At 33.5% G+C, this 13802-nt stretch overlaps 2 protein-coding genes across 2 annotated transcripts in view; one reads left to right on the top strand and one right to left on the bottom strand.

Moving 5' to 3' along the window:
* The window catches only part of LOC129864764 (voltage-gated potassium channel subunit beta-2-like), a 123587-nt gene extending 113464 nt beyond the window's left edge, over positions 1-10123 (top strand). Inside the window, exon 14 of the mRNA XM_055937057.1 lies at positions 9494-10123. Within this exon, the coding sequence (XP_055793032.1) occupies positions 9494-9583 (90 nt within the window). The 3' untranslated portion in view covers positions 9584-10123. The remainder of the gene's footprint in view (positions 1-9493) is intronic.
* A 3374-nt stretch (positions 10124-13497) lies between these two features.
* LOC129864763 (FRAS1-related extracellular matrix protein 2-like) overlaps positions 13498-13802 on the bottom strand; it is a 90511-nt gene continuing 90206 nt past the window's right edge. The window contains exon 14 of the mRNA XM_055937056.1: positions 13498-13507. Within this exon, the coding sequence (XP_055793031.1) occupies positions 13498-13507 (10 nt within the window). The remainder of the gene's footprint in view (positions 13508-13802) is intronic.

Genomic DNA, 13802 nt, shown 5'->3' with positions numbered 1-13802 from the left:
TGATATAATGTGATGTATAGTCCAGTATCACTGATATAATGTGATGTATAGTCCAGTATCACTGATATAATGTGATGTATAGTCCAGTTTTACTGATATAATGTGATGTATAGTCCAGTATTACTGATATAATGTGATGTATAGTCCAGTATCACTGATATAATGTGATGTATAGTCCAGTATCACTGATATAATGTGATGTATAGTCCAGTATTACTGATATAATGTGATGTATAGTCCAGTATCACTGATATAATGTGATATAATGTGATGTATAGTCCAGTACTACTGATATAATGTGATGTATAGTCCAGTATCACTGATATAATGTGATGTATAGTCCAGTATCACTGATATAATGTGATGTATAGTCCATTATCACTGATATAATGTGATGTATAGTCCAGTATTACTGATATAATGTGATATAATGTGATGTATAGTCCAGTATCACTGATATAATGTGATGTATAGTCCAGTATTACTGATATAATGTGATGTATAGTCCAGTATCACTGATATAATGTGATGTATAGTCCAGTATCACTGATATAATGTGATGTATAGTCCAGTATCACTGATATAATGTGATATAATGTGATGTATAGTCCAGTATCACTGATATAATGTGATATAATGTGATGTATAGTCCAGTATTACTGATATAATGTGATGTATAGTCCAGTATCACTGATATAATGTGATGTATAGTCCAGTATCACTGATATAATGTGATATAATGTGATGTATAGTCCAGTATCACTGATATAATGTGATGTATAGTCCAGTATCACTGATATAATGTGATTTATAGTCCAGTATCACTGATATAATGTGATGTATAGTCCAGTATCACTGATATAATGTGATATAATGTGATGTATAGTCCAGTATTACTGATATAATGTGATGTATAGTCCAGTATCACTGATATAATGTGATATAATGTGATGTATAGTCCAGTATCACTGATATAATGTGATATAATGTGATGTATAGTCCAGTTTCACTGATATAATGTGATGTATAGTCCAGTATTACTGATATAATGTGATGTATAGTCCAGTATCACTGATATAATGTGATGTATAGTCCAGTATTACTGATATAATGTGATGTATAGTCCAGTATTACTGATATAATGTGATGTATAGTCCAGTACTACTGATATAATGTGATGTATAGTCCAGTATCACTGATATAATGTGATGTATAGTCCAGTATTACTGATATAATGTGATGTATAGTCCAGTATCACTGATATAATGTGATGTATAGTCCAGTATTACTGATATAATGTGATGTATAGTCCAGTATTACTGATATAATGTGATGTATAGTCCAGTATTACTGATATAATGTGATGTATAGTCCAGTATCACTGATATAATGTGATGTATAGTCCAGTATTACTGATATAATGTGATGTATAGTCCAGTATTACTGATATAATGTGATGTATAGTCCAGTATCACTGATATAATGTGATATAATGTGATGTATAGTCCAGTATCACTGATATAATGTGATGTATAGTCCAGTACTACTGATATAATGTGATGTATAGTCCAGTATCACTGATATAATGTGATGTATAGTCCAGTATCACTGATATAATGTGATATAATGTGATGTATAGTCCAGTATTACTGATATAATGTGATGTATAGTCCAGTATTACTGATATAATGTGATGTATAGTCCAGTATCACTGATATAATGTGATGTATAGTCCAGTATCACTGATATAATGTGATATAATGTGATGTATATTCCAGTATTACTGATATAATGTGATATAATGTGATGTATAGTCCAGTATTACTGATATAATGTGATATAATGTGATGTATAGTCCAGTATCACTGATATAATGTGATGTATAGTCCAGTATTACTGATATAATGTGATGTATAGTCCAGTATTACTGATATAATGTGATGTATAGTCCAGTATTACTGATATAATGTGATGTATAGTCCAGTATTACTGATATAATGTGATATAATGTGATGTATAGTCCAGTATTACTGATATAATGTGATGTATAGTCCAGTATCACTGATATAATGTGATATAATGTGATGTATAGTCCAGTATCACTGATATAATGTGATATAATGTGATGTATAGTCCAGTATTACTGATATAATGTGATGTATAGTCCAGTATTACTGATATAATGTGATGTATAGTCCAGTATCACTGATATAATGTGATATAATGTGATGTATAGTCCAGTACTACTGATATAATGTGATATAATGTGATGTATAGTCCAGTACTACTGATATAATGTGATGTATAGTCCAGTATTACTGATATAATGTGATATAATGTGATGTATAGTCCAGTATTACTGATATAATGTGATGTATAGTCCAGTATTACTGATATAATGTGATGTATAGTCCAGTATTACTGATATAATGTGATGTATAGTCCAGTATTACTGATATAATGTGATGTATAGTCCAGTATTACTGATATAATGTGATGTATAGTCCAGTATTACTGATATAATGTGATGTATAGTCCAGTATTACTGATATAATGTGATGTATAGTCCAGTATTACTGATATAATGTGATATAATGTGATGTATAGTCCAGTACTACTGATATAATGTGATGTATAGTCCAGTATTACTGATATAATGTGATGTATAGTCCAGTATTACTGATATAATGTGATGTATAGTCAAGTACTACTGATATAATGTGATGTATAGTCCAGTATCACTGATATAATGTGATATAATGTGATGTATAGTCCAGTATCACTGATATAATGTGATATAATGTGATGTATAGTCCAGTATTACTGATATAATGTGATGTATAGTCCAGTACTACTGATATAATGTGATGTATAGTCCAGTATTACTGATATAATGTGATGTATAGTCCAGTACTACTGATATAATGTGATATAATGTGATGTATAGTCCAGTATTACTGATATAATGTGATGTATAGTCCAGTATACTGATATAATGTGATATAATGTGATGTATAGTCCAGTATCACTGATATAATGTGATGTATAGTCCAGTACTACTGATATAATGTGATGTATAGTCCAGTATCACTGATATAATGTGATGTATAGTCCAGTATCACTGATATAATGTGATGTATAGTCCAGTATTGCTGATATAATGTGATATAATGTGATGTATAGTCCAGTATTACTGATATAATGTGATGTATAGTCCAGTATTACTGATATAATGTGATATAATGTGATGTATAGTCCAGTATTACTGATATAATGTGATGTATAGTCCAGTATTACTGATATAATGTGATATAATGTGATGTATAGCCCAGTATCACTGATATAATGTGATGTATAGTCCAGTATCACTGATATAATGTGATGTATAGTCCAGTATTACTGATATAATGTGATGTATAGTCCAGTATTACTGATATAATGTGATGTATAGTCCAGTATTACTGGTATAATGTGATGTATAGTCCAGTATCACTGATATAATGTGATGTATAGTCCAGTATTACTGATATAATGTGATGTATAGTCCAGTATCACTGATATAATGTGATATATAACCCAGTATTACTGATATAATGTGATGTATAGTCCAGTATTACTGATATAATGTGATATAATGTGATGTATAGTCCAGTATTACTGATATAATGTGATGTATAGTCCAGTATTATTGGTATAATGTGATGTATAGTCCAGTATCACTGATATAATGTGATGTATAGTCCAGTATTACTGATATAATGTGATGTATAGTCCAGTATCACTGATATAATGTGATATAATGTGATGTATAGTCCAGTATCACTGATATAATGTGATATAATGTGATGTATAGTCCAGTATTACTGATATAATGTGATGTATAGTCCAGTATTACTGATATAATGTGATATATAGTCCAGTATTACTGATATAATGTGATATATAGTCCAGTATCACTGATATAATGTGATGTATAGTCCAGTATCACTGATATAATGTGATATAATGTGATGTATATTCCAGTACTACTGATATAATGTGATATAATGTGATGTATATTCCAGTACTACTGATATAATGTGATATAATGTGATGTATAGTCCAGTATTACTGATATAATGTGATATAATGTGATGTATAGTCCAGTATTACTGATATAATGTGATGTATAGTCCAGTATTACTGATATAATGTGATGTATAGTCCAGTATTACTGATATAATGTGATGTATAGTCCAGTATTACTGATATAATGTGATGTATAGTCCAGTATTACTGATATAATGTGATGTATAGTCCAGTATTACTGATATAATGTGATGTATAGTCCAGTATTACTGATATAATGTGATGTATAGTCCAGTATTACTGATATAATGTGATATAATGTGATGTATAGTCCAGTACTACTGATATAATGTGATGTATAGTCCAGTATTACTGATATAATGTGATGTATAGTCAAGTACTACTGATATAATGTGATGTATAGTCCAGTATCACTGATATAATGTGATATAATGTGATGTATAGTCCAGTATCACTGATATAATGTGATATAATGTGATGTATAGTCCAGTATTACTGATATAATGTGATGTATAGTCCAGTACTACTGATATAATGTGATGTATAGTCCAGTATTACTGATATAATGTGATGTATAGTCCAGTACTACTGATATAATGTGATATAATGTGATGTATAGTCCAGTATTACTGATATAATGTGATGTATAGTCCAGTACTACTGATATAATGTGATATAATGTGATGTATAGTCCAGTATCACTGATATAATGTGATGTATAGTCCAGTACTACTGATATAATGTGATGTATAGTCCAGTATCACTGATATAATGTGATGTATAGTCCAGTATCACTAATATAATGTGATGTATAGTCCAGTATTGCTGATATAATGTGATATAATGTGATGTATAGTCCAGTATTACTGATATAATGTGATGTATAGTCCAGTATTACTGATATAATGTGATATAATGTGATGTATAGTCCAGTATTACTGATATAATGTGATGTATAGTCCAGTATTACTGATATAATGTGATATAATGTGATGTATAGCCCAGTATCACTGATATAATGTGATGTATAGTCCAGTATCACTGATATAATGTGATGTATAGTCCAGTATTACTGATATAATGTGATGTATAGTCCAGTATTACTGATATAATGTGATGTATAGTCCAGTATTACTGGTATAATGTGATGTATAGTCCAGTATCACTGATATAATGTGATGTATAGTCCAGTATTACTGATATAATGTGATGTATAGTCCAGTATCACTGATATAATGTGATATATAACCCAGTATTACTGATATAATGTGATGTATAGTCCAGTATTACTGATATAATGTGATATAATGTGATGTATAGTCCAGTATTACTGATATAATGTGATGTATAGTCCAGTATTACTGGTATAATGTGATGTATAGTCCAGTATCACTGATATAATGTGATGTATAGTCCAGTATTACTGATATAATGTGATGTATAGTCCAGTATTACTGATATAATTTGATGTATAGTCCAGTATCACTGATATAATGTGATATAATGTGATGTATAGTCCAGTATTACTGATGTAATGTGATGTATAGTCCAGTATTACTGATATAATGTGATGTATAGTCCAGTATTACTGATATAATGTGTTGTATAGTCCAGTATTACTGATATAATGTGATATAATGTGATGTATAGTCCAGTATTACTGATATAATGTGATGTATAGTCCAGTATCACTGATATAATGTGATATAATGTGATGTATAGTCCAGTATTACTGATATAATGTGTTGTATAGTCCAGTATCACTGATATAATGTGATATAATGTGATGTATAGTCCAGTATCACTGATATAATGTGATATAATGTGATGTATAGTCCAGTATTACTGATATAATGTGATATAATGTGATGTATAGTCCAGTATTACTGATATAATGTGATGTATAGTCCAGTATTACTGATATAATGTGATGTATAGTCCAGTATCACTGATATAATGTGATGTATAGTCCAGTATCACTGATATAATGTGATGTATAGTCCAGTATCACTGATATAATGTGATATAAAGTGATGTATATTCCAGTACTACTGATATAATGTGATATAATGTGATGTATAGTCCAGTATTACTGATATAATGTGATATAATGTGATGTATAGTCCAGTATTACTGATATAATGTGATGTATAGTCCAGTATTACTGATATAATGTGATGTATAGTCCAGTATTACTGATATAATGTGATGTATAGTCCAGTATTACTGATATAATGTGATGTATAGTCCAGTATTACTGGTATAATGTGATGTATAGTCCAGTATTACTGATATAATGTGATGTATAGTCCAGTATTACTGATATAATGTGATGTATAGTCCAGTATTACTGATATAATGTGATATAATGTGATGTATAGTCCAGTATTACTGATATAATGTGATGTATAGTCCAGTATTACTGATATAATGTGATGTATAGTCCAGTATCACTGATATAATGTGATGTATAGTCCAGTTTCACTGATATAATGTGATATAATGTGATGTATAGTCCAGTATCACTGATATAATGTGATGTATAGTCCAGTACTACTGATATAATGTGATGTATAGTCCAGTATTACTGATATAATGTGATGTATAGTCCAGTATCACTGATATAATGTGATGTATAGTCAAGTACTACTGATATAATATGATGTATAGTCCAGTATCACTGATATAATGTGATGTATAGTCCAGTATTACTGATATAATGTGATATAATGTGATGTATAGTCCAGTATTACTGATATAATGTGATGTATAGTCCAGTATTACTGATATAATGTGATATAATGTGATGTATAGCCCAGTATCACTGATATAATGTGATATATAGTCCAGTATCACTGATATAATGTGATGTATAGTCCAGTATTACTGATATAATGTGATATAATGTGATGTATAGTCCAGTATTACTGATATAATGTGATGTATAGTCCAGTATTACTGATATAATGTGATGTATAGTCCAGTATTACTGATATAATGTGATGTATAGTCCAGTATTACTGATATAATGTGATGTATAGTCCAGTATTACTGATATAATGTGATGTATAGTCCAGTATTACTGATATAATGTGATGTATAGTCCAGTATTACTGATATAATGTGATGTATAGTCCAGTATTACTGATATAATGTGATATAATGTGATGTATAGTCCAGTATTACTGATATAATGTGATGTATAGTCCAGTATTACTGATATAATGTGATGTATAGTCCAGTATCACTGATATAATGTGATGTATAGTCCAGTATCACTGATATAATGTGATATAATGTGATGTATAGTCCAGTATCACTGATATAATGTGATGTATAGTCCAGTACTACTGATATAATGTGATGTATAGTCCAGTATTACTGATATAATGTGATGTATAGTCCAGTATCACTGATATAATGTGATGTATAGTCCAGTACTACTGATATAATGTGATGTATAGTCCAGTATCACTGATATAATGTGATGTATAGTCCAGTATTACTGATATAATGTGATATAATGTGATGTATAGTCCAGTATTACTGATATAATGTGATGTATAGTCCAGTATTACTGATATAATGTGATATAATGTGATGTATAGCCCAGTATCACTGATATAATGTGATATATAGTCCAGTATCACTGATATAATGTGATGTATAGTCCAGTATTACTGATATAATGTGATGTATAGTCCAGTATTACTGATATAATGTGATGTATAGTCCAGTATTACTGGTATAATGTGATGTATAGTCCAGTATCACTGATATAATGTGATGTATAGTCCAGTATTACTGATATAATGTGATGTATAGTCCAGTATTACTGATATAATTTGATGTATAGTCCAGTATCACTGATATAATGTGATATAATGTGATGTATAGTCCAGTATTACTGATGTAATGTGATGTATAGTCCAGTATTACTGATATAATCTGATGTATAGTCCAGTATTACTGATATAATGTGTTGTATAGTCCAGTATCACTGATATAATGTGATATAATGTGATGTATAGTCCAGTATTACTGATATAATGTGTTGTATAGTCCAGTATCACTGATATAATGTGATGTATAGTCCAGTATCACTGATATAATGTGATATAATGTGATGTATAGTCCAGTATTACTGATATAATGTGATATAATGTGATGTATAGTCCAGTATTACTGATATAATGTGATGTATAGTCCAGTATTACTGATATAATGTGATGTATAGTCCAGTATCACTGATATAATGTGATGTATAGTCCAGTATTACTGATATAATGTGATGTATAGTCCAGTATTACTGATATAATGTGATATAATGTGATGTATAGTCCAGTATCACTGATATAATGTGATATAATGTGATGTATAGTCCAGTATCACTGATATAATGTGATGTATAGTCCAGTATTACTGATATAATGTGATGTATAGTCCAGTATTACTGATAAAATGTGATGTATAGTCCAGTATTACTGATATAATGTGATATAATGTGATATATAGTCCAGTATCACTGATATAATGTGATGTATAGTCCAGTATTACTGATATAATGTGATGTATAGTCCAGTACTACTGATATAATGTGATGTATAGTCCAGTATTACTGATATAATGTGATGTATAGTCCAGTATCACTGATATAATGTGATGTATAGTCCAGTATTACTGATATAATGTGATGTATAGTCCAGTATCACTGATATAATGTGATGTATAGTCCAGTATTACTGATATAATGTGATGTATAGTCCAGTACTACTGATATAATGTGATGTATAGTCCAGTATTACTGATATAATGTGATGTATAGTCCAGTATCACTGATATAATGTGATGTATAGTCCAGTATTACTGATATAATGTGATATAATGTGATGTATAGTCCAGTATTACTGATGTAATGTGGTATAATGTGATGTTTAGATGTGATGAATAGATGTGATGAATAGATGTGATGTATAGATGTATAGATGTATTGATGTGATGTATAGATGTATAGATGTATTGATGTGATGTATAGATATATAGATGTGATGTATAGATGTGATGAATAGATATATAGATGTATAGATGTGATGTATAGATATGCTGTATAGATATATAGATGTTTAGATGTGCTGTATAGATATATAGATGTATAGATGTGATGTATAGATGTGCTGTATAGATATATAGATGTATAGATGTGATGTATAGATGTGATGAATAGATGTATAGATGTGATGTATAGATATATAGATGTATAGATATATAGATGTATAGATGTGTTGTATAGTCCAGTAGAGTTGATCTGATGTTATTATTTATGAAGATCACCTCATCCACACTCTCTCTCTCCTTCCCCCTGCTCTCTCTTCCCCGTTCCCCCATCCACCCTGGTCTCCTTCAGGTCCTCACCCAGCTTTCCCCTCAGACCGTAGCAGAGATGGACGCTCTCCTGGGAAACAAACCCCGACCCAAGAAGGAGGCTCTCGCATGAAGAGAGATGGAGAGAAATCTAAAGGGAACAAGAGATGAAGAGAGAGAGAATGGGGGAAAAGGAGACGAAAAGCAGAGGAGTGAAAAAGAGGAGAGGAAGGACAAACAAACAGATAATACTTTGTAGAAGGAGAATCTGAAGTGAACTCAGAAATAAAGGTTTAGGTGTGTTCCTAAAGGGGTACAACTGGTTGTCACTGGGGTCCTCCTTTGTACTTTTGGTTAGGGGTACATAATTGTATCCCAGGTCATACCTCAGAGAGTACCTTTTTTACACAGGTACAAATGCATGCTTGTTTTCCTTTAAATAGTACTACCACAGTGACAAAGCCATTTGTTAAAGGTGGCAAAACATTACCTTTAGCATAGATCACGAAAACTGGTAAAACACTTTCACTCATGGGTGGCCAAAAATAACTATCTGAAAGCAACGCCCCCAGTACCATGCCTCCAATATGCTTTCCCAGTGTGCCTTGACTGTCAAGGTTAGGAACAGTGTGAGGACACGACCTAAGCCATTTCAACTGGAACAACCATTTCAGTAACGGGTGCAAAAAAATCTAACTAACTGATTGGATTAGTTTAGAAAAATGTATGTTATTGATCTTTGTGTAGTATAACACAGATACATTTTTTAAATCTATAAACCTGCAGCAGAGCATGCTGGGAAATATGATGATGAAAATAATTATGGTACAAATGACCCTTTTAGGGTGGCACCCCAGTGACACATCCCTTAGTTCCTTTTAGGGTGTCATTGTACCTTATAGTGGGTATTGAGGGTACCAAAAATACATTCGTACCCTGGGTAACTGAAATGCACAGTGCATTCGGAAAGTATTCAGACCCCTTGACTCGTTCCACATTTTGTTACATTGCAGCATTATTCTAAAATGGATTAAGTTAAAGTTTTCCTAATCAATCTACACACAATACCCCATAATGACATCACAATACCCCATAATGACATCACAATACCCCATTATGACAAAGCGAAAACAGGATTTTAGAATTTTTTTCTGCACTTATACCCTTAAAAGGTGCAAGTATACTCTTTATCTGCACATTTACCTGAAAATGTACCATTATAGTCTTTATCTGCACTTGTACCTGAAAATTTACCATTATAGTCTTTATCTGCACTTGTACCTGAAAATGTACCATTATACTCTTTATCTGCACTTGTACCCTAAAAGGTACCATTATACTCTTTATCTGCACTTGTACCCTAAAAGGTACCATTATAGTCTTTATCTGCACTTGTACCTGAAAATGTACCATTATACTCTTTATCTGCACTTGTACCCTAAAAGGTACCATTATACTCTTTATCTGCACTTGTACCCTAAAAGGTACCATTATACTCTTTATCTGCACTTGTACCCTAAAAGGTACCATTATACTCTTTATCTGCACTTGTACCCTAAACGGTACCATTATACTCTTTATCTGCACATGTACCTGAAAATGTACCATTATACTCTTTATCTGCACTTGTACCTGAAAATGTACCATTATACTCTTTATCTGAACGTGTACCCTAAAAGGTAGCAAAATGTGAGATCAAAATGTATACCTCTATTCTGATATTTTTTTACCCCAGGGAACAATACGTACCCTTATTTCTAAGAGTGTATTGTTCTACTGAAAAACACCGTTAAGACACATTGTGGTCATCCCTTTAAGACACTGTGCTCATCCCTTTAAGACACTGTGCTCATCCCTTTAATGCACACTGTGCTCATCCCTTTAATGCACACTGTGCTCATCCCTTTAATACACACTGTGCTCATCCCTTTAAGACACTGTGCTCATCCCTTTAAGACACACTGTGGTCATCCCTTTAATACACACTGTGCTCATCCCTTTAATACACGCTGCTCATCCCTTTAAGACACACTGTGCTCATCCCTTTAAGACATACTGTGCTCATCCCTTTAATACACACTGTGCTCATCCCTTTAATACACACTGTGCTCATCCCTTTAAGACACACTGTGCTCATCCCTTTAATACACACTGTGCTCATCCCTTTAAGACACTGTGCTCATCCCTTTAAGACACTGTGCTCATCCCTTTAATACACACTGTGCTCATCCCTTTAATACATACTGTGCTCATCCCTTTAATACACACTGTGCTCATCCCTTTAATACACACTGTGCTCATCCCTTTAATACACACTGCTCATCCCTTTAATACACACTGTGCTCATCCCTTTAAGACACACTGTGCTCATCCCTTTAATACACACTGTGCTCATCCCTTTAAGACACTGTGCTCATCCCTTTAATACACACTGTGCTCATCCCTTTAATACACACTGTGCTCATCCCTTTAAGACACACTGTGCTCATCCCTTTAATACACACTGTGCTCATCCCTTTAATACACACTGCTCATCCCTTTAAGACACACTGTGCTCATCCCTTTAAGACACACTGTGGTCATCCCTTTAATACACACTGTGCTCATCCCTTTAAGACACACTGTGCTCATCCCTTTAATACACACTGTGCTCATCCCTTTAAGACACACTGTGCTCATCCCTTTAATACACACTGCTCATCCCTTTAAGACACTGTGCTCATGCCTTTAATACACTGTGCTCATCCCTTTAAGACACTGTGCTCATCCCTTTAATGCACACTGTGCTCATCCCTTTAATACACACTGTGCTCATCCCTTTAATACACACTGTGCTCATCCCTTTAATACACACTGTGGTCATCCCTTTAAGACACTGTGCTCATCCCTTTAAGACACTGTGCTCATCCCTTTAAGACACACTGTGCTCATCCCTTTAATACACACTGTGCTCATCCCTTTAATACACACTGTGCTCATCCCTTTAAGACACACTGTGCTCATCCCTTTAATACACACTGTGCTCATCCCTTTAAGAGACTGTGATCATCCCTTTTAGACACTGTGCTCATCCCTTTAATACACACTGTGCTCATCCCTTTAAGACACACTGTGCTCATCCCTTTAATACACACTGCTCATCCCTTTAAGACACTGTGCTCATGCCTTTAATACACTGTGCTCATCCCTTTAAGACACTGTGCTCATCCCTTTAATGCACACTGTGCTCATCCCTTTAATACACACTGTGCTCATCCCTTTAATACACACTGTGCTCATCCCTTTAATACACACTGTGGTCATCCCTTTAAGACACTGTGCTCATCCCTTTAAGACACTGTGCTCATCCCTTTAAGACACTGTGCTCATCCCTTTAATACACACTGTGCTCATCCCTTTAAGACACTGTGCTCATCCCTTTAAGACACACTGTGGTCATCCCTTTAATACACACTGTGGTCATCCCTTTAATGCACACTGCTCATCCCTTTAAGACACACTGTGCTCATCCCTTTAAGACACACTGTGCTCATCCCTTTAATACACACTGTGCTCATCCCTTTAATACACACTGTGCTCATCCCTTTAAGACACACTGTGCTCATCCCTTTAATACACACTGTGCTCATCCCTTTAAGAGACTGTGATCATCCCTTTTAGACACTGTGCTCATCCCTTTAATACACACTGTGCTCATCCCTTTAATACACACTGTGCTCATCCCTTTAATACACACTGTGCTCATCCCTTTAATACACTGTGCTCATCCCTTTAATACACACTGTGCTCATCCCTTTAAGACACTGCTCATCCCTTTAATACACACTGTGCTCATCCCTTTAATACACACTGTGCTCATCCTTTTAAGACACACTGTGCTCATCCCTTTAATACACACTGTGCTCATCCCTTTAATACACTGTTCTCATCCCTTTAAGACACTGTGCTCATCCCTTTAAGACACTGTGCTCATCCCTTTAATACACACTGTGCTCATCCCTTTAATACACACTGTGCTCATCCCTTTAAGACACTGTGCTCATCCCTTTAAGACACACTGGAGGGTGTCGGGTGAACACTGAGACAAAAGGAGCAGATAGAAGAGGAAGGAGCAGCCGTCTGCCACAAAGACTATCCCCGGACCTCACCTCCAAGACCCTCCACCCCCCCCAAAGGCACACAGACTGTGGCCAAGGCTCTGGACTTATGGTCTGTTTAGGGGGAGAGACGAAGAAAGGACAGTAGAGGACCAGACTACCTCTGTGTGTGTAGACAGAGTCCATCTACGGAGGGAGCTATACAAACACTACTGTCATATAGACTAGAGAAGTGCACTGTCCTCGTAAACGTAC

This window comes from Salvelinus fontinalis, chromosome 11, assembly GCF_029448725.1.
Source record: "Salvelinus fontinalis isolate EN_2023a chromosome 11, ASM2944872v1, whole genome shotgun sequence".
NCBI lineage: Eukaryota > Metazoa > Chordata > Actinopteri > Salmoniformes > Salmonidae > Salvelinus > Salvelinus fontinalis.
Note: the sequence above shows the minus strand (reverse complement) of the source record. Positions and strands in the feature narration are given on the sequence as shown.